Raw genomic sequence first — 16,812 nt, 5'->3', positions numbered from 1 at the left:
TGTTTTAATCTGGCCAGATGGCCGGCTTTTATACAATTTCAGACACCGTTAAGCACGTCCCTGACACTCACACACAAACAAGGTAATCCCTTTCCTGGACCTGAGAGGGGACTAGTTACAAGTTACAAACTCCTCCTCTGTGCCCGAGAGATAATTGAGTCAGGAACTGAAATGACTCTATTATCTCCAGGCACAGAAAAACATACATTACAAAAACCCCAAAATACCTTTAAAACACATAAAACCCCCACAAACGTTACATCCCCTGATAGCTCCGATCTGGGTGACCAACATCCAAAAATCACCCAGATTGGTTATGGGGCTCAGAATTTCCCTTGAAGTCATAATTTTGACCGACAGTTCCATGAAATCATGGCTAGCGGTCGGTTAGTTCAGTAGTTTAAAAATGAACAAACGGGGGCGTGGACTGAACGGGAATGGAGTAGGACACATCTCGTGCCTGCTCCGCGGCCCCAGCTTACACTTGCACCCATCAACGAGCTCTAATCGACCCACGATGGGTAAATCCAGGAGACCCCACACGCCGGGTCCCTCGCAAGCCGATTCGCCGGGTCGCACCTCGGGCCCCATGGACGGCTATGTCTGCACGCCGCGAGACACGCGGTCTGCGCTGGCCGCAGCCAAAATGGCGCCGGCCTCCCCTGGAGCCAGCAGCAGTGACAGCCAGACGCAGGGCTCACCCAGGGGAGAATCACTCTCCCAAATTGCGTTGGATGTGGCCAAAATCACTACCAATATGCTGTCTCGTGCGGACAAATCTGAGATGCTGGCAGAAATCAGGACCGCAATCAGGGAGGAAGTTATGGAGGTGAGGAAAGATCTGACAGCCCTTGAACACAGGGTAGAGGCCCTAGAAGCAGACAGAGCTCAGAATGTGCAGCACCAACAAGCCACTGACACTGCCACCTCCAGACAGGTCAACGTCCTACTAGATCTTAGGAGACAACCGCGGACGGAGAAACAAAATCCGCATAAGGGGCCTCCCTGAAAACGCGGAGGAAACGCTGCCAGAACTCCTGACAGACCTGTTTACCCATATTCTGGGAGACAGAGCCCCAGAAGACTACGGCATTGAACGAGCCCATAGGGCGCTGCGTCCCTTGTCCCCGGAGGGACCACCGAGAGACGTGATTTGCTGCTTGCTCTCTTACGCCTTAAAAGACGACATCATGAGAGCGTCGAGAAATCAACAGAATATCGCCTTTAGAGACGGTCAGGTCTCGCTTTACCAAGATCTCTCCGTGCTCACGCTGGAGGCCAGGAGGGCGTTGCGTCCAGTAACCGCCATTCTCAGGGAGCGGAGGATTCCATACAAATGGGGCTTCCCCTTCAGCCTGCAGGCGAAGGTGGGCTCCACCTGGCACATTATCCGATGGCCTGCAGATGTACCACGCTTCATACGAGCCGCTAGTCTACCCGCGGTGACGGTCTCCAACTGGGTCCTGGAGCGACAACCACAGCATCCACGAGCCGCCAGCGAAAGGCCGGGCACGGGCCTCACAGGTGGAGGGTTCCGGCAGGGGGGCCCGGACAGCCACGAAGAATAATGGAATCCTGTGGTCCTGGCCCCCTATCTCCCATTCGGCTACCCCAACCGCAGACCTGCCACCACACTAACGAATCCCCCCAGCCAATACTGAATGATACCACGCGACATCTCTGAAGGCCTTACCACCAACCGTCGGAAGCACTCTTGGGAGTCGGACACCAGGCGGTGGCATGACCCCCACGCATCTGGTCGATCCACGGCACATCTCGGTATGTACTTGACTCCCTGGCCTAGGCCCGTAACACGAGGATCCGAATCACACTAACAGGGCCCAGCCTGAGCCTCACAACCTAGGGGTGGGGGGCCCCCATGGGACAGACTTTGCATGGAAATACCACGCTAGCTGCCATGGCCCCGGGAACACTAGCCACCTTTGGGAGGGTGGGATGTGGGGGTGGGGGCCAGGGGACTGCCACCATACCAGGGTTGTACTCTCCACAGAGAGGATTAACTCCCCATACACAAGTCTGGCGGGTCCAACCGACAGTACGGATTCAAGCACCTTCTGGACAGCCAAAGATTTTTCAGGCATGAATTGGTGCCACCAAGAGGGGTAGCGGAAGGCTCCTTGGGTGGGGTGAGTGGGGGGCCTTGTTCCACAACTGTTTTTATGATTGTTACATGGTTTCTAATGTTTGAAAAGTATTGCCTAGGCGCTGTAATGCATGTATAGCAACAGTTACAAATTAGCGTCAAGCTAGGGGCCCGAGCCAGATAGTTCACACGTAGGCCACGACAAGGTGGGACGACAATGGCGGGTGGGGTTTCCGGGGTGGAAGCATAATTGGATAGATCTACAAAACGATATGATAGGTGAGCTGGGAGCCAAGGGAATGGCTCGTCACGACATTACTGAACGACCTAGACCAGAAGGACCACATACCCCAAGTAACAGACTCACGTTGTATATACACTCGGAGGCCACCGAGGTGACTCACCCCTAGGGTACCAGACACCAAAGGGCGACAAAATCCGAGGCGAGTCACAGTTGCCTTACTCTCTGACAGACTTTCCCCCTCCCCTGACACCGGACAGACCTAACCCCTACACCCCCCAACCACTGAAGCACACATATTCACACACACCCCTCACATAACGCTGATAGCGATGGGCTCTAACTATAAGCCGACACAACTGACCCTATGGTCTAACAATGTGAGAGGCCTAAACATCCCCGAGAAGAGGTCCCAACTACTCCGCACACTGTGGGCAGAGCGCGCCTTTGTGGCGTTTTTACAGGAAACTAATTTTCAGGGAGCAGAAGCGCCGACCGTGAGAAATGGGCGCTACCCCAGGGGATTTTATGCTAATCACCCAGATGGGAAGAAGGCCGGAGTAGCAATCCTACTCTCCAGTACAGTCCCATTCATCTGTGCGGAGCAGAAGTCAGACCCTGGGGGTAGATACATATTTGTCAAAGGTACCATTGCACAGAACACCTACAAATTTGCCTGCTTGTACTCACCTAACCGAAACCAACACGTCTTTCTAACTAAGACACTAGCCTTACTAAACAAATTTAGGGACGGCCTTCTGATTGTGGCTGGTGACCTAAACACTCCCCTTGACTCTAGATTGGACACATCCAGGGGAGAAACCCCGATACCAGGTCACTGCATACGCTCAACAGGGAGGGCTTTAGCCCGGAGCGGCTTGGCTGACTGCTGGAGGGTGGCAAACCCCGAGGGCAGAGATTACGCCTACTATTCGGCTGTGCATCAGCGCTACAGACGAATTGACTACATCCTAATGGCACAAGAGGCCCTACCACTACTCCAACGGGCTAACATAGGGCTAATCGCAGACTCAGACCACGCCCCAATTACAGTACAAATCCAGTCCCCCCTACATAAACCCGCAGAACGGCAATGGAAGTTAAACGAGAACCTATTGCTCGATATAGCGGACAAGGAACAAGCCAGGCAAGCTCTGACACAATACTTTGACACTAACAACACTCCAGATACTCCCCCCTAACCATCTGGGAGGCACATAAATGCGTCATCAGGGGCCATTATATCAAAATATGCTCACAGCGTAAAAAAGAACGCTCACAACAATTGTCCACCCTACACGCACAAATCGCCACACTGGAGCAGGCACACAAACAAAATCAAGGAGAGGACGAGTTCCTCCAACTGACGGAGCTTAGGCGGCAGAGGTGGGACATACTAGCCAAAGGTCTCTTGCGCACCCTTAGAAAGTCAGCTCGGCACTTCTTCGAATACTCCAACAAAAGCAGTAGGCTTTTAGCCCGCCAACTCCAGGACAGACGAAGGGCGAACCACATACACAAAATTAAAACAAGAGACAGAACCGAAACAAGTTTACCCGACGGTATCCAACATGCCTTCGTGGAATACTACACTGACTTATATAACATTCCCCAACCCACAACGGACGCCGCACAAACTCATCGCCGCAACCAAATATCGGAGTACTTAGACCAAAATGTAGAATGACAACTAACCCCCGAAATGAAAGAGGAACTAGAACAACCCCTCACGGTAGAAGAATAAGCAGCTGCATTAAAAATCTCCAAATCCCACAGACGGCCTCCCACTGGCATACTTGCGTACGTTCCGCGACATCTTACTTCCAAACCTCTTACGAGGTCTTGGCTCACTCCAAGATGGGGAGCGGTTTCCCACCGACACACTGGCGGCCATAGTCACGGTAATAACCAAGGAAGGCAAGGACCAAACGAACTGCGCTAGCTATCACCCCATATCCCTGCTCAACGCAGACCTTAAGCTGTTCGCCAAGACACTAGCCTTAGGAATCGCGAAACACCTACCACACCTGGTCCACTCAGACCAGGTCGGGTTCGTCCCTGAAAGAGAGGGAAGGGATAACACCATCAAAGCCCTAAACATTCTGCAAGTGGTCTGTTCGCATCGTCGGGAGCAACTCCTGCTCTCGACGGATGCCGAGAAGGCTTTCGACCCAGAGGACTGGGTGTACTTGGAAAAAACACTTACACACATGGGATTCGGCCCACGCATGCGATCTTGGGTCCTATCCCTGTACACCAGCCCGACAGCTCGGATACGGGTAAACGGGGCACTGTCCGCCCCCTTCCCTATTCGAAACGGAAACCCGACAGGGATGCCTGCTGTCCCCCCTCCTGTTTGCCCTCTACCTGGAACCGTTCATGGGGGCGGTCCGACGGGACGGGGGAATCACGGGATTCACCGTTGGTCGACGAGAATATAGGGTAGCCGCATACGCGGATGACATGTTGTTTTTTCTCACCCTACCGCGGATCTCACTTCCTAACCTCCTGGCCGCATTCCAAGAATTTGGCTTGATCTCTAACCTCAAGCTCAACACGGATAAGTCAGAGGCCCTTCACCTACCAGGCCCGCTCGACCCCTCACCGTTCCTATACACCCAATACCGCTTCAAGTGGTGTCCCACAAAATTGAAATACCTGGGCATATGGTTACCTAAAGACATGGCCCAACTGTACTACCAAAACTATCATCCGCTGCTACAAACGATCCAGGCAGACATGAAAAAATGGGCCCCTCAATATATATCTTGGTTTGGACGCATTAACGCAGTCAAAATGAACCTACTATCCAGACTGCTCTACCTATTCCAGACAGTGCCGATCGCGGTCCCCAGAGCGTTCTTCAGCTCCCTGACGGCAGCCATCTGCAGATTTGTCTGGAATTCGCGTCCAACACGCACCAAGAGAACTACACTGGAACTGCCGAAACCGTTTGGGGGAGCCGGCCTGCCCTCAATTGAGACATACTACCGGGCCGCACATTTACACAGGCTCACGGACTGGCATGCACAACACCCCACAAAACAATGGGTTACACTGGAATTAGAACAGTCGGGAGGGCACATACCCCCCAAACTGTGGCTACACACGGCCACACACGCAGATCTACAAACCAAAAATCCCTTGATAGACGCCACCCTACGGGTCTGGACGGCAATCCGATACCGTCTGCAACTCACCACTTCACCCAGTCCCCTGACCCCCATCATACATAACCCGGACTTGGCAGATACACTATGTAACGGAATGCAGTAGTATAGTCCACGATGTCCGCTGGTATCACAGGTAATCCACAGTCAGGTTAGAAAGCAAGGCAATATTCCCAATCCTCCCAATAACCGGACGAAACACAGTTTGGGAGTCAACTAACTGGCTTTATTCACAAGCTGCATATTTATACAGTTCCCCATGCAAGGGGTTTTCTTACAGAGGTTCCAGGGGTTTTATCCCAGCATGCAGTATAATTCTCCCAGCAGACCCCGCTGCACGAGAGGGATATTCCCACTAAAATGGACGATTAAGTAGATTATCCCCTCGTGCAGCAAAACCGACAATTTACATTAAAATACAGTTTTTACGTTTTATTCGGTATTTTGACTGGGCCGAACGTTCGGTAGATAGCTGGGATCTGAGCGCATCTTTTGAGAGAATACCGCTCAGCTCCCAGCTGAAATAACCGAACGCCGCACCAAATAAAGTTATATATGGAAGTTCCCCTCAATCTGTCGATTGTATTTAGGGGAACGTTCCTACCGAACACCGGACTCCCGAACGGCCTGGAAGGGCAGCGATGTTCGTGTCGTTGAGTAGCCGTTTTCAGTTCCAGGCGCTCGACGACAAAACACAGCTGAAGAATGTCGAATCCAAGATGGCCGACCGCCGCATGGTCGGTAGTCGAACGACGGCCACCTAGGAGAGCCTCTAATTACCGATTGCAACGCCTCTAAGTGTGTGGTCTATCAGGCGAGCCCGGATTTGTTTTGACGAACAGCCCGGATAGTCGCTTGTTCGTCGAACGAAGTGTTCTGCATGCTGGTAGCTTACGGCTGCCAGGATGCGAAGCACCATAATACAGTATACATACAGCATAATATACACAGCACACAATACAGCCTACAGACAACCTTCTACATTGCAGTCCAGAAGTGGCTAGGTTTGCCACACACTAACACGCGGTGACTTAGCCGGACTCCAACTGACGGACTGGCTATATATACACCAGTGGCTCAGTTCCAACGGTCTCAAAACACTTGGAGAACTATGCCCCGACAGAACTCCTACATTCCTTGAACAGTTCAGATCATCCCTGTTTGGTAAGGGGCGCTTACACAGACCCTTAACCGACTTCAACCCTATGCGTGCACCGCACACACATCACCAGGGGTATCTCAACTCTGTACACACTACTCATGACCCGGACTAACAGGGACGTGGAGCTTAGGTTCAAGGACCACTGGGAGAGGGACGCGGGAGAGACACTCACAGCACAAGAATGGGACAAGATCTACACCCTCACTCATAAATGCTCTATTAGCTCGAAATTTCAAGAATTAAACTATAAAGTACTAACACGCTGGTGTAGAACGCCCGACACACTACACCGCATGCACGGTACTACGTCAGACGTATGCTGGCGATGCGGCACGCAACCCGGCACTTATATCCACATGTGGTGGACATGCCCTGTAATCGCCCCATACTGGGAACAGATTAGAGGAGAGATCAACAAAATCACAGGCTCCGATACCCCCCTGGCACCCTTAACGATGCTTTTGCACCACACCCGTAGCCCACTGAAAGTGTACAAAAAATCCCTGCCGCTGCTCAATGCTGCCAAATCCCTCATCCCAAAGATGTGGAAACAGCCAAGTGCACCCACCTTCAGGCAGTGGGTGGCGGCAGTGGAGGACATACACTCAATGGAAACCCTGACGGCCGACCTACAAGGGAGACCGGAGCGGTGTGCATTGACCTGGTATCCGTGGACCACATACGTGGCTGACAGGATTGCAACCCCCGAGCCAACTTAGCTGAAACAAGCAGAGCATCATGACACAAACCTTACTCCCCATAAGCACAGACATGCCCTACCAACTACTTACACACGGACTACAGACAGTTTCCCCCTCGACCAGAACTGACAACAGAAAGACGAGTGTCTGGAAATAAAATCGGACACTCGACTAGGCAAACACCGCTGAGACCTCCAGACTTCCATAAATTAGTGCCGAAACTACCGAACGAGCCGCCGTTCGGTAGAAAGACTAATGCAAACATGGGGATTCACACGAACACCAGTATAGCCATGGATGACAAACATTTTGTGACTTTTATTCCGCGAACGGAGACCGACCGCAAGGCCAAATCTTATGGAACTATTTTCGGCTACTGTTGCCTGTGCGGTCGGTCAAAAGTTTAAACCCCCATAACTCCCGAACCCCTGGTCCGATCTGGGTGATTATTTAATATGTTGCTCACCCAGATCAGGGCTACCAGGGGATACCACATTTAGGGGTGTACCTAGTATATTTGGGGTACATCTAAGAATTGGGGAATAATGTGAACAACCTTTTTTTTTTTTTTTTTTTTTTTTGTACTGCACTTTTTTTTATAGTAGCACAAAACAAAATTATAAAGCAAAGACTTGTCAGGGAAGAAAGATTAGAATAGAGCAATCAACAGGGTACTCTAGCTGACAATGTGATTGTGTATTAGTATATTTGTACCACCGGGTAGACAACAGTGTGAGAGAGATCGCGAGGCATATAATCTTAAATCATGAGGAACTTTGTTTAGGAAAAACTGGGTTACTCCACTACTCGAGCTCTGGTGAGGGCTTGTGCCTTGTGTCCATAGTCCTGCTTTCTCCATGAGGCTGAATCTTGTGCCCTCAAGGTCTCTGTTTCTCCCAGGGGTATATGGACAGGTGTCTGGATGTCCCTCCCTGCGGCCCCCAGCCCATAAGGAGAGTGGGGCGCTGGGTTGCTGATGTGATTGGTGGAGCGGCAGGAGGTAAGTACCTGACATGCTTCGGACCTCGGAGGAGGCTGAGGATCTGCTACGGTTGCTTGCTGTAGTGGGTCCGATGGCTTAGCAAGGTTGCGAGCAGTGCGCTTAAAACTTAGTTCCCTCCGGGCTAGACAGCCCGCCGTTGCTCTGCTGTGACCGCCTGTGTTCTTAGGCTTGTTGTAGGCGAGGCGGCCATCTTGATTTTTGCCATGCGGTCTCGGGTTTGTGTTTCCGACGCTCAAGTGGCTTGAGTGTTCGCTGCATCCCCGGTGGGGTCCGGGATAACCCCCCCGGCCCACAGGGGGGGAGAACGGGGCCCTCGGTAGGTGCATGGGGGGTCCCGCCGGACTAAGCGCGGGAGACCGGCCGCATCTCCCGCCAGAGCCTCACGGCAGGCCGCAGTCCCAGCTGCCCAGCAGTCAGCCTCGCCGGTAGGACGGGGTTCAGTATGTCCGCCGACAGTTGTGCTCGGGTCCCCTTTGCCTTCTAGTAGCTGCTGTGTGGTGTTCTTTAGGGGGGAAAGAATAATTTTGAGCTGGATATTAGGGTTTCACAGAGGAGCCGAGGTGCCCCACGTCCATCCAGCTCGGCGGCCAGGCCCCGCCCCCTGAACAACCTTCTTTTAAAGCTTTCTCCCATGCAAGGGAGGGATTCACATTAATTAGTACAATATCCAATAGTGTAACTGTTACCTCACACACATCTCCTCCCCTCAGTGTGACACATAATCCACTTATACATACTGCAGTTTTACCCGATTTTTGGATGTACCCCAAAACAGTCAAATAGAATTATATAATGGGTACCCCCTGGTGGAAGAGGCAATTTGACCGACCGCACACGAGGTAGTATCCGAAAAAGGCTCCATGTGTTTTGGCCTTGCAGTCGGTCTCTGTTCGGGAGATAAAATGCAAAGAAATACTTGCCATCCAAAGTTAAATCTGTATTCGTATTAATTCCCTTGTTCGGGACATTTATTTTACCGAACGAGGGGCTTGTTGGCCCCTCCGTTCGGGAGTTACGGAGCTCTGGAGGTCTCAGCAGTGTTCGGGTAATTGAGTGTCCGATTTGAGTTTCAGTCGCTCGACTATCAAACACCGCTGAGATTTTCTTGCGTAAGATGGCTGCCGCCATGCGGTTCGTATGCCGAATGGCGACCACCCAGATATATACAAAGTAACGATTGCATGGTCAATTAGTTTGCGGTTACAGAGTGTGAAAAGCTTAACGAGGTACACACTTCTCTCTGGGGTGGTCTGATGGTTCGGTATTTTCATTCGTATGGAACACGGAATGAAAACTACTGAACAATCAAACTGTGACGAAACCAATCTCACCACTGTGCATAGGAGGAGCCTGGTTGTCCGCCTGCTGCCTTTAGACTATGGCCCCATGTTGAAACGCTTGATTTTCCCCTGCAAAGACACAAAAGCCGGGTCATTCGGTGCTTTCCCTGTTTGAGCGGTGATACCCCAGATAGCTATGCCATAGAGCCCATTCGTATAATGAAAGACTATGGGAAAGACTTTGGCTCCATGGCAATTGAACTGTATGTATGTGATCTTAGCGCCATTCAGTAATAATGTGCTCTCAGATCTGAGCTATCTGGGGATATGTTGAATGTACCTGTTTTATGCAATAGCTGCACAGTTTTTAGATTTTTATGCATTTTATTGTCTTTTGCTACCATGTGTTCAATGGAGTTTTGCCTCTGTCCTTGGAGATAATTGGATAACTTCCCAATTATCTCCAGGATAGAAGACTATGTGGAACTGGTTTTGGGCAGAAAAGCCATGCTTCATTTGGTCACAAAGGACTACGATCTATCTTTTGAACCACTGGACCAATTTGTATGATTTTGACGTATGTTTGTATTTGGAGTATGCTGATTCTGAAAATGTAAGTGAATGTGATGTGATGTGAATGTGATGCATACTTTTAAGTTATGAATAATGTGGAAAAACTATTTCTCTGCCTGTGATAATTACATTACCCATTGTGTAAGGTAATTGTATCACAGGCAGAGGGGAGGATCTTGTGTGGGAGTGTCTGTGTGTATTGTACGGATTGATTGGTTGTTTTCCAAAACCCTGTGGGTGGTACTAATGTGTATATAAGAACAATAAACCCACAGCTCTGTCTGTTCCTGCTTGACCCTCAAAAGGAGCCTTGTCTCGTTCTTGGGGGGATTTATTGTATGCTGTTCCAGTTTGACTGCTAGGAGTGTAAACCTATTCGTATGGTTTTTCCTATTCGGCTGTTTACAGCATTCGTATGTTTGAGAGCATTCATATGCTACTCCGGTTCGGTGGATTGGTGTCTACAGTAGCTGCCTGTATATCTGGAAGGGAATATCCTCTAAATGGCGTTTAACCCATTTTATGCCTGGGGGTGCTGTTACACAGACGAAGGCTACATACAATACAGCTATACATGGGAATAATTACACGAAATGCATTTTTAAAATGAACTTTTGAGGACAGCCCAATGCCATCCGCTACAACCACAACAAGAGGCCATAGTCTTAAATTAGAGGGACAAAGGTTTAAAAATAATATCAGGAAGTATTACTTTACTGAGAGGGTAGTGGATGCATGGAATAGCCTTCCAGCTGAAGTGGTAGAGGTTAACAAAGGAGTTTAAGCATGCGAGGGATAGGTATAAGGCTATCCTAACTATAAGATAAAGCCAGGGACTAATGAATGTATTTAGAAAATTGGGCATACTAGATGGACCGAATTGTTCTTATCTGCCGTCACATTCTATGTTTCTATGTTTGTCACATTCCCCCTCTCCCTATCTCCTTTCCCTTTCTCCATCCCTGCTTCTTCCCCCCTTTTTCTCTCTCCCACCCTCCCTCTTTCCCTTTTCCCTTCTCTCTCTCCTTCCCCCTCTCTCACTCCATTTTCTCCCCCTTTTATTTCTCCCCTCTCTCTCCTGCTATTTCTCTCCTTACTCTCTTCCTCCTCCTTTCTTTCTCTCCCCTTCTCTCTCTCACCCTCCCTCCTACCCCTTCTCTCTCTCTCCTCCAGTCCCTGTCCCCATATCCCTCTCTCACCCTCCCTGTCCCCCTTCTCTCTCACCCTCTCCATTCCCCATCTCTCTCTCCCCTTCTGTCTCTCTTCCCTCTCTCTCCCCATCCCTCTCTTTTGCTCTCCCTCTTCCTCCATCCCTCTCTCTCCCACCCATACCTCTCTCCCCCCCCCCTCCCCCCATCCCTCTCCCTCCCATGACTGCTCAGGATACAGTGAAATCAGAGCATCTATCTGACACATTCAGTGTGAGTACTTGGAGTGGCTGAGCAGGTAACCCAGGCTGTGATACAGGAATTGAAGGTGAGGCACTGGGACCCAATATCTGAAAGTTATATCAGACTACAGCTAAGAAATCTCTGAGAATCAACTGAGCTGAACTAAATGAGTCTGTGTTGTGATAGTGAGTACTCTGAGTTTAGTGTGAGGAGCAGGACTCCAACAGAAAGTATTTAACTAATTCCTGGGGTGGCAGGGTGAGTATGAGTGTGCACTAACTGGATGTACAGAGTGAGTGTGCACTAACTGGATGTACAGAGTGAGTGTGCACTAACTGGATGTACGGAGTGAGTGTGCACTAACTGGATGTACAGAGTGAGTGTACACTAACTGGATGTACGGAGTGAGTGTGCACTAACTGGATGTACAGAGTGAGTGTGCACTAACTGGATGTACAGAGTGAGTGTGCACTAACTGGATGTACGGAGTGAGTGTGCACTAACTGGATGTACAGAGTGAGTGTGCACTAACTGGATGTACAGAGTGAGTGTGCACTAACTGGATGTACAGAGTGAGTGTGCACTAACTGGATGTACAGAGTGAGTGTGCACTAACTGGATGTACGGAGTGAGTGTGCACTAACTGGATGTACAGAGTGAGTGTGCACTAACTGGATGTACGGAGTGAGTGTGCACTAACTGGATGTACAGAGTGAGTGTGCACTAACTGGATGTACAGAGTGAGTGTGCACTAACTGGATGTACGGAGTGAGTGTGCACTACCTGCAGGTACAGAGTGAGTGTGCACTAACTGGATGTACAGAGTGAGTGTGCACTAACTGGATGTACGGAGTGAGTGTGCACTACCTGCAGGTACAGAGTGAGTGTACACTAACTGGATGTACAGAGTGAGTGTGCACTAACTGGATGTACAGAGTGAGTGTGCACTAACTGGATGTACAGAGTGAGTGTGCACTACCTGCAGTTACAGAGTGAGTGTGCACTAACTGGATGTACAGAGTGAGTGTGCACTAACTGGATGTACAGAGTGAGTGTGCACTACCTGCAGGTACAGAGTGAGTGTGCACTAACTGGATGTACAGAGTGAGTGTGCACTAACTGGAGGTATTGTGGGTGCACAGGATGTGGGGGGACTGATTGTCCATGGTATTGGGGGTGTTCAGGATTAGGGGGGCTGAATGTCCATGGTATTCATGGTATTGTGTGTACACAGGATGTGGGGGGACTGATTGTACATGGTATTGTGTGTACACAGGATTTGGGGGGACTGATTGTACATGGTATTCATGGTATTGTGTGTACACACAGATGTGGGGGAAAGATTGTCCATGACATTGTGGGTGCACAAGATGTGGGGGGGGGGGGGGCTGAATGTCCATGGTATTGTGGGTACAGAGGATATGTGAGGCTGAATGTCCATAGTATTGTGTTTGCACAGGATGTGGGGGACTGATTTTCTCCCGGGGGGGTGGGGGTGGGGGTCTGAATATCTCTCTTGTAATTTGAAGTTATTTTTAAAGACCATGTACTTTTGCTTGCACAAGGATTTCAAACAATCTGTAATAGTTGTAGGGGGGAAAAAAGCATTAAAGGGGAAAAGTCCATCTAACCCCATTTTCCATGGACAATGTGATTTTAATGCCCATGGCATGATACCCAGTGATTGTAAGTCCTGCTCTCGTGGCCAATTTCATGCAGCAGTAAATGGAGACTAAAGTTGCTTACTGAGGGCTGTAGTAAGTGATGGCCCCTGTTTGTTCCTCTAGGTTTCTCAATATGAATGATGGACCCTCCACCAGTTTTGAGGCATCTGGAAGAATGTCAGGGAATCCCAGGCTGGCTCCAGCAGAGACCGTATTGGAGGAAGGTAATGTTAATGCAGCAATAAGGGCAATTTGTTTTAAAGCTGTCCTGTCCAATGTTTGTATTGTCCCGTAGACCATGGCCAGACACAGACCCAGCCACCAATTCAGCAGCTCCGCCGAGGTCCAGAGCCTAATGTGACCAAGAATAAGGGAAGGAAATCAACTAAAGGGAATTCCATAGAAAGAAGTAAACTTTCTGCCAAACACATCGAGGAGGCTGCAGGAGACGGTAAGGGGAGATGAAAGATGATAGACTATTGGAAGATAGGTGGATATTGGAAAAGAACCCAGGGAGTGGAATCACATTGTTTAGTTGAAGAGGTGGTGTCCAGGGAGGAGAATCACAATGTTGGATTGAAGAGGTTTTGCCCAGGGAGGGGAGACCCACAGTGTTGGGTTGTAGATCTGGTGCCTAGGGAGGGGAGGTCACCATGTTGGGTTGAAGAGGTGGTGCCAGGGATGGGTGTCAGAGTGTTTGGTTGACGAGGTGCCCAGTGAGAGGATGTGCCATGTTGGGTTAAAGAGGTGGTAATCAAGGAGGGGAGTCACAGTGTTGGGTTGAAAAGGTTGTTGCCAGGGATGGAGGTCACCATATTGGGTTGAAGAGGTGGTGCCAATGGAGGGGAATCAGTCATATTGGGTTGAAGAGGTCGTACCTAGGGTGAGGACTCACCATGTTGGGTTGTAGCAGTGGTGCACAGGAAAGAGGAATTAGAGTGTTAGATTGAAGAGGTATTGCCCAGGGAGAGGAAACCAGGGGTTGAAGCGGTGGTAATCAAGGAGGGGAGTCACAGTGTTTGGTTGAAGCAGTGATGCTCCTCTGGGGGGAAATCCATAATATTTTCATGGTTGTCACGTTCACTCCTCGGCGTCATCAGGAAATATTTTCTGCTCCGAGGGTTCTGTGCCTATAATTACGAGTAACATGGGTCAGATACATTGGTTGGTTCATGCCTAGGGGAGCATAGTAAGGGGTAAGAGATGGCTTGACTGTTTTAATGTGTATTTTTTTTCCCCTGGCAGTGTCAGATCTTGCAGCCTCTCTGCTCCTCGCCTGTCTCTTCTGTCATTTCTCTGACTGTCTTCTCCTGCTTCCGGGGACTTGCAGTCTGGGTTTGCGCTGTCTGGGCTCCTCTTCCCTGCCTAACGACTGCCTGCCCAGCTTCCCTGAGCTGTGCTGCTGCTGCTGCTGCTCGTCCTGCGATAACATAGACTGCGGCTTCCTGGATGTGTGTCAGCATACAGCTGAGTGTCTGGAGCTAGCCATGGAAGTCTCTGAGCTATGTTACCACTGACTAATCCTAACCTCCATCTACTAACAAAGAGATTACGGTACTGATTGCTGCATCTCTCTCTGTAGTGTCTGTGTTGAATGCTGTCTGTCTCATTAGACACTTATCCTCTGTCTAAGGTCTCTACCTGAGTCTCTGACTGTTATTCTCGCTATCAAATGTCTTCTCTGTTGAGTTCCTCCCTAGAGTTTCAAATATGTATCTTTAGAAAGCTGCACTCTCTGACTCCTGACTGTAAAGTGAAGGTATATCTCTTTGTCTCTTTTAGACAGGTGCACTCTCTGTCTACTGGCAGTTCTATTCTGTGAGGTGTCCCTCCTCTGTTCCTCGCTCGTGGACTGTGCGAGCTGTGGTCTGTGTGGTGATGGAGTGCTCTGTGGCTCAGTGTCCCCAGAGGGAATGTGCTGTGCCTCGGCTGGGAGTATGCCCTGTGCCCCAGGCTGCATGGTGACAGGTGAGGCATGTAGCTCATCTGACTGCCTGGACATTATGCTGGAGTGCTGCTCCCTCTGCTTCCCATCCTGACTGGACCATGTCTGGAAATCAACCCAAAGGCATGCTTGGATATAGCAGCGAGATAGACCTTCTAAGGAATGAGTGGCTTCCCACGGGCACATGGGCCCAAACTTTGGCATGTGAAGGATGAACACGCTCTGACAATGTTCTACCTACTTTGTTGTCTATAGTGTTTTTGTCTTAATGGAAGGAGTTTCTTTGGGCTGGTAACCCAGGAATATCCAGCTGAAATAAGTTTATCAGGTAATGCCCCTTACTGCTCCCTCCTCGTGCTCGTGGCTCCCAGCATCCTGCAGGAATAAGTGACAATTATCTGTGCCGTGGAAATGTATGCCTTCACCCATGGACAGTTTGTGGTATCCTCCACGTGTCAGTCTAATTAAAGCCATTCCATTTTATTATACATATTACATTTCCAAACAGAACAATAGTCCTAAACCACCCTCTCATTCAGACCCCCCTGCCAAGCACCAATAATGGGTCACATTGAAGGGGGCTAATCTGGGGGATATTTGAGCCACTTGCATCCATTTTAAGGTTATCTATTACAGTGTCCCAGCCCTGCAGGAAAGGGCACAGTTGTTTGGAGTTTTCACACTGTTTCACCAAAAACAGAGATAAGGCCATTTCCTATTGCTATCTGTGCTGTTCCGTGCAGGACCCCTGGATGCACAGGAAGGGCTGGTAGAATCCTGTTGATTTCAGCCGAGCCCCATCCTCCAGTGTAAATACAGTATATATCAGCATTACATCCCATCACTTAATACTCCCAGGCCATTACTTTCAGCACATTAGAGAACTCATTACTGCCATAAACCCCATTATCCACACTTATTACGGGTCCCAGAGAGCAAGTAATTCACACATCTGGGAGAGTAATGCTCAGAGTGAGGCATGAACAAACTCATTAATCTCAGGATTCGCACAACAAGACCAGCAATATTCAGAGATTGGGTAGACAAGATATGCAAAGTCCTCCAAGGCAGGGCCCAGCACGCCCAGCATGGGGATTTGAGTTTGTCAGTCTCCAGAAATGCAAACACAAGCTTACTAAAGTGGGAATCGCTGGACATCCAATGTGAATGTTAGGTTTGAAATCTCGAAACATAACTGACTTTAAAATGTATAACTTCAAGGACGACTGTCACCTCAAAAATATTTTTTATACAATAAATTGAAAGAAAAAAGTTTTATTCAATTGAAGTATATATCAGAAAATGAGGAAAAGCTCATCCCTCCCCTTAGTATATGACAGGATCCTTCAGCCATGTACGTACACCTTGGGTCAGACAGTGTTCGAAAACCGTCAGTTAGTCTCTATGGTTTTCCCTGCTTCACTCCCAGCACAAAAACAGGGAAAACCATAGAGACACTGTCAGTTTCCCAACACTATCTGACCCAAGGTGTACGTATATGGCTGAAGGATCCTGTCATATACTAAGGGGAGGGATGAGCTTTTCTCATTTAAAACAAATCAATTGTCTTTCATCATT

At 49.5% G+C, this 16,812-nt stretch overlaps 1 protein-coding gene across 3 annotated transcripts; it reads left to right on the top strand.

The window, feature by feature from the left end:
* Positions 1–2,082: 2,082 nt before the first annotated feature.
* On the top strand, positions 2,083–16,476 carry LOC134572686 (myoD family inhibitor-like). Of its 3 annotated transcripts, none has more exons than XM_063431794.1 (5): positions 2,083–2,147; positions 13,413–13,513; positions 13,585–13,740; positions 14,535–14,843; positions 15,072–15,140. In XM_063431794.1, the coding sequence occupies exons 2-4, from the start codon at positions 13,423–13,425 to the stop codon at positions 14,804–14,806; spliced, it is 519 nt and encodes a 172-aa protein (XP_063287864.1). In that variant the 5' UTR covers positions 2,083–2,147; positions 13,413–13,422; the 3' UTR covers positions 14,807–14,843; positions 15,072–15,140. The 3 variants fall into 3 exon arrangements, with proteins under 3 accessions (XP_063287864.1, XP_063287863.1, XP_063287865.1); XM_063431793.1 differs by lacking the exon at positions 2,083–2,147 and adding an exon at positions 11,649–11,710; XM_063431795.1 differs by lacking the exons at positions 2,083–2,147; positions 14,535–14,843 and adding an exon at positions 11,649–11,710 and having other exon boundaries at positions 15,072–16,476.
* Positions 16,477–16,812: the final 336 nt, after the last annotated feature.

This window comes from Pelobates fuscus, chromosome 9 (assembly GCF_036172605.1).
Source record: "Pelobates fuscus isolate aPelFus1 chromosome 9, aPelFus1.pri, whole genome shotgun sequence".
Taxonomy (NCBI): Eukaryota; Metazoa; Chordata; class Amphibia; order Anura; family Pelobatidae; genus Pelobates; species Pelobates fuscus.
The sequence above is the reverse complement of the archived record's forward strand: the minus strand, read 5'-3'. Positions and strand labels throughout refer to the sequence as shown.

Excerpts from the sequence above, each read along its gene's own strand:
- LOC134572686 (XM_063431794.1), top strand. The coding sequence starts at position 13,423 with ATGAATGATGGACCCTCCACCAGTTTTGAGGCATCTGGAAGAATGTCA. Across the intron at positions 13,514-13,584 it reads AGAGACCGTATTGGAGGAAG|ACCATGGCCAGACACAGACC; the intron begins GTAATGTTAATG and ends ATTGTCCCGTAG. Across the intron at positions 13,741-14,534 it reads CGAGGAGGCTGCAGGAGACG|TGTCAGATCTTGCAGCCTCT; the intron begins GTAAGGGGAGAT and ends TTCCCCTGGCAG.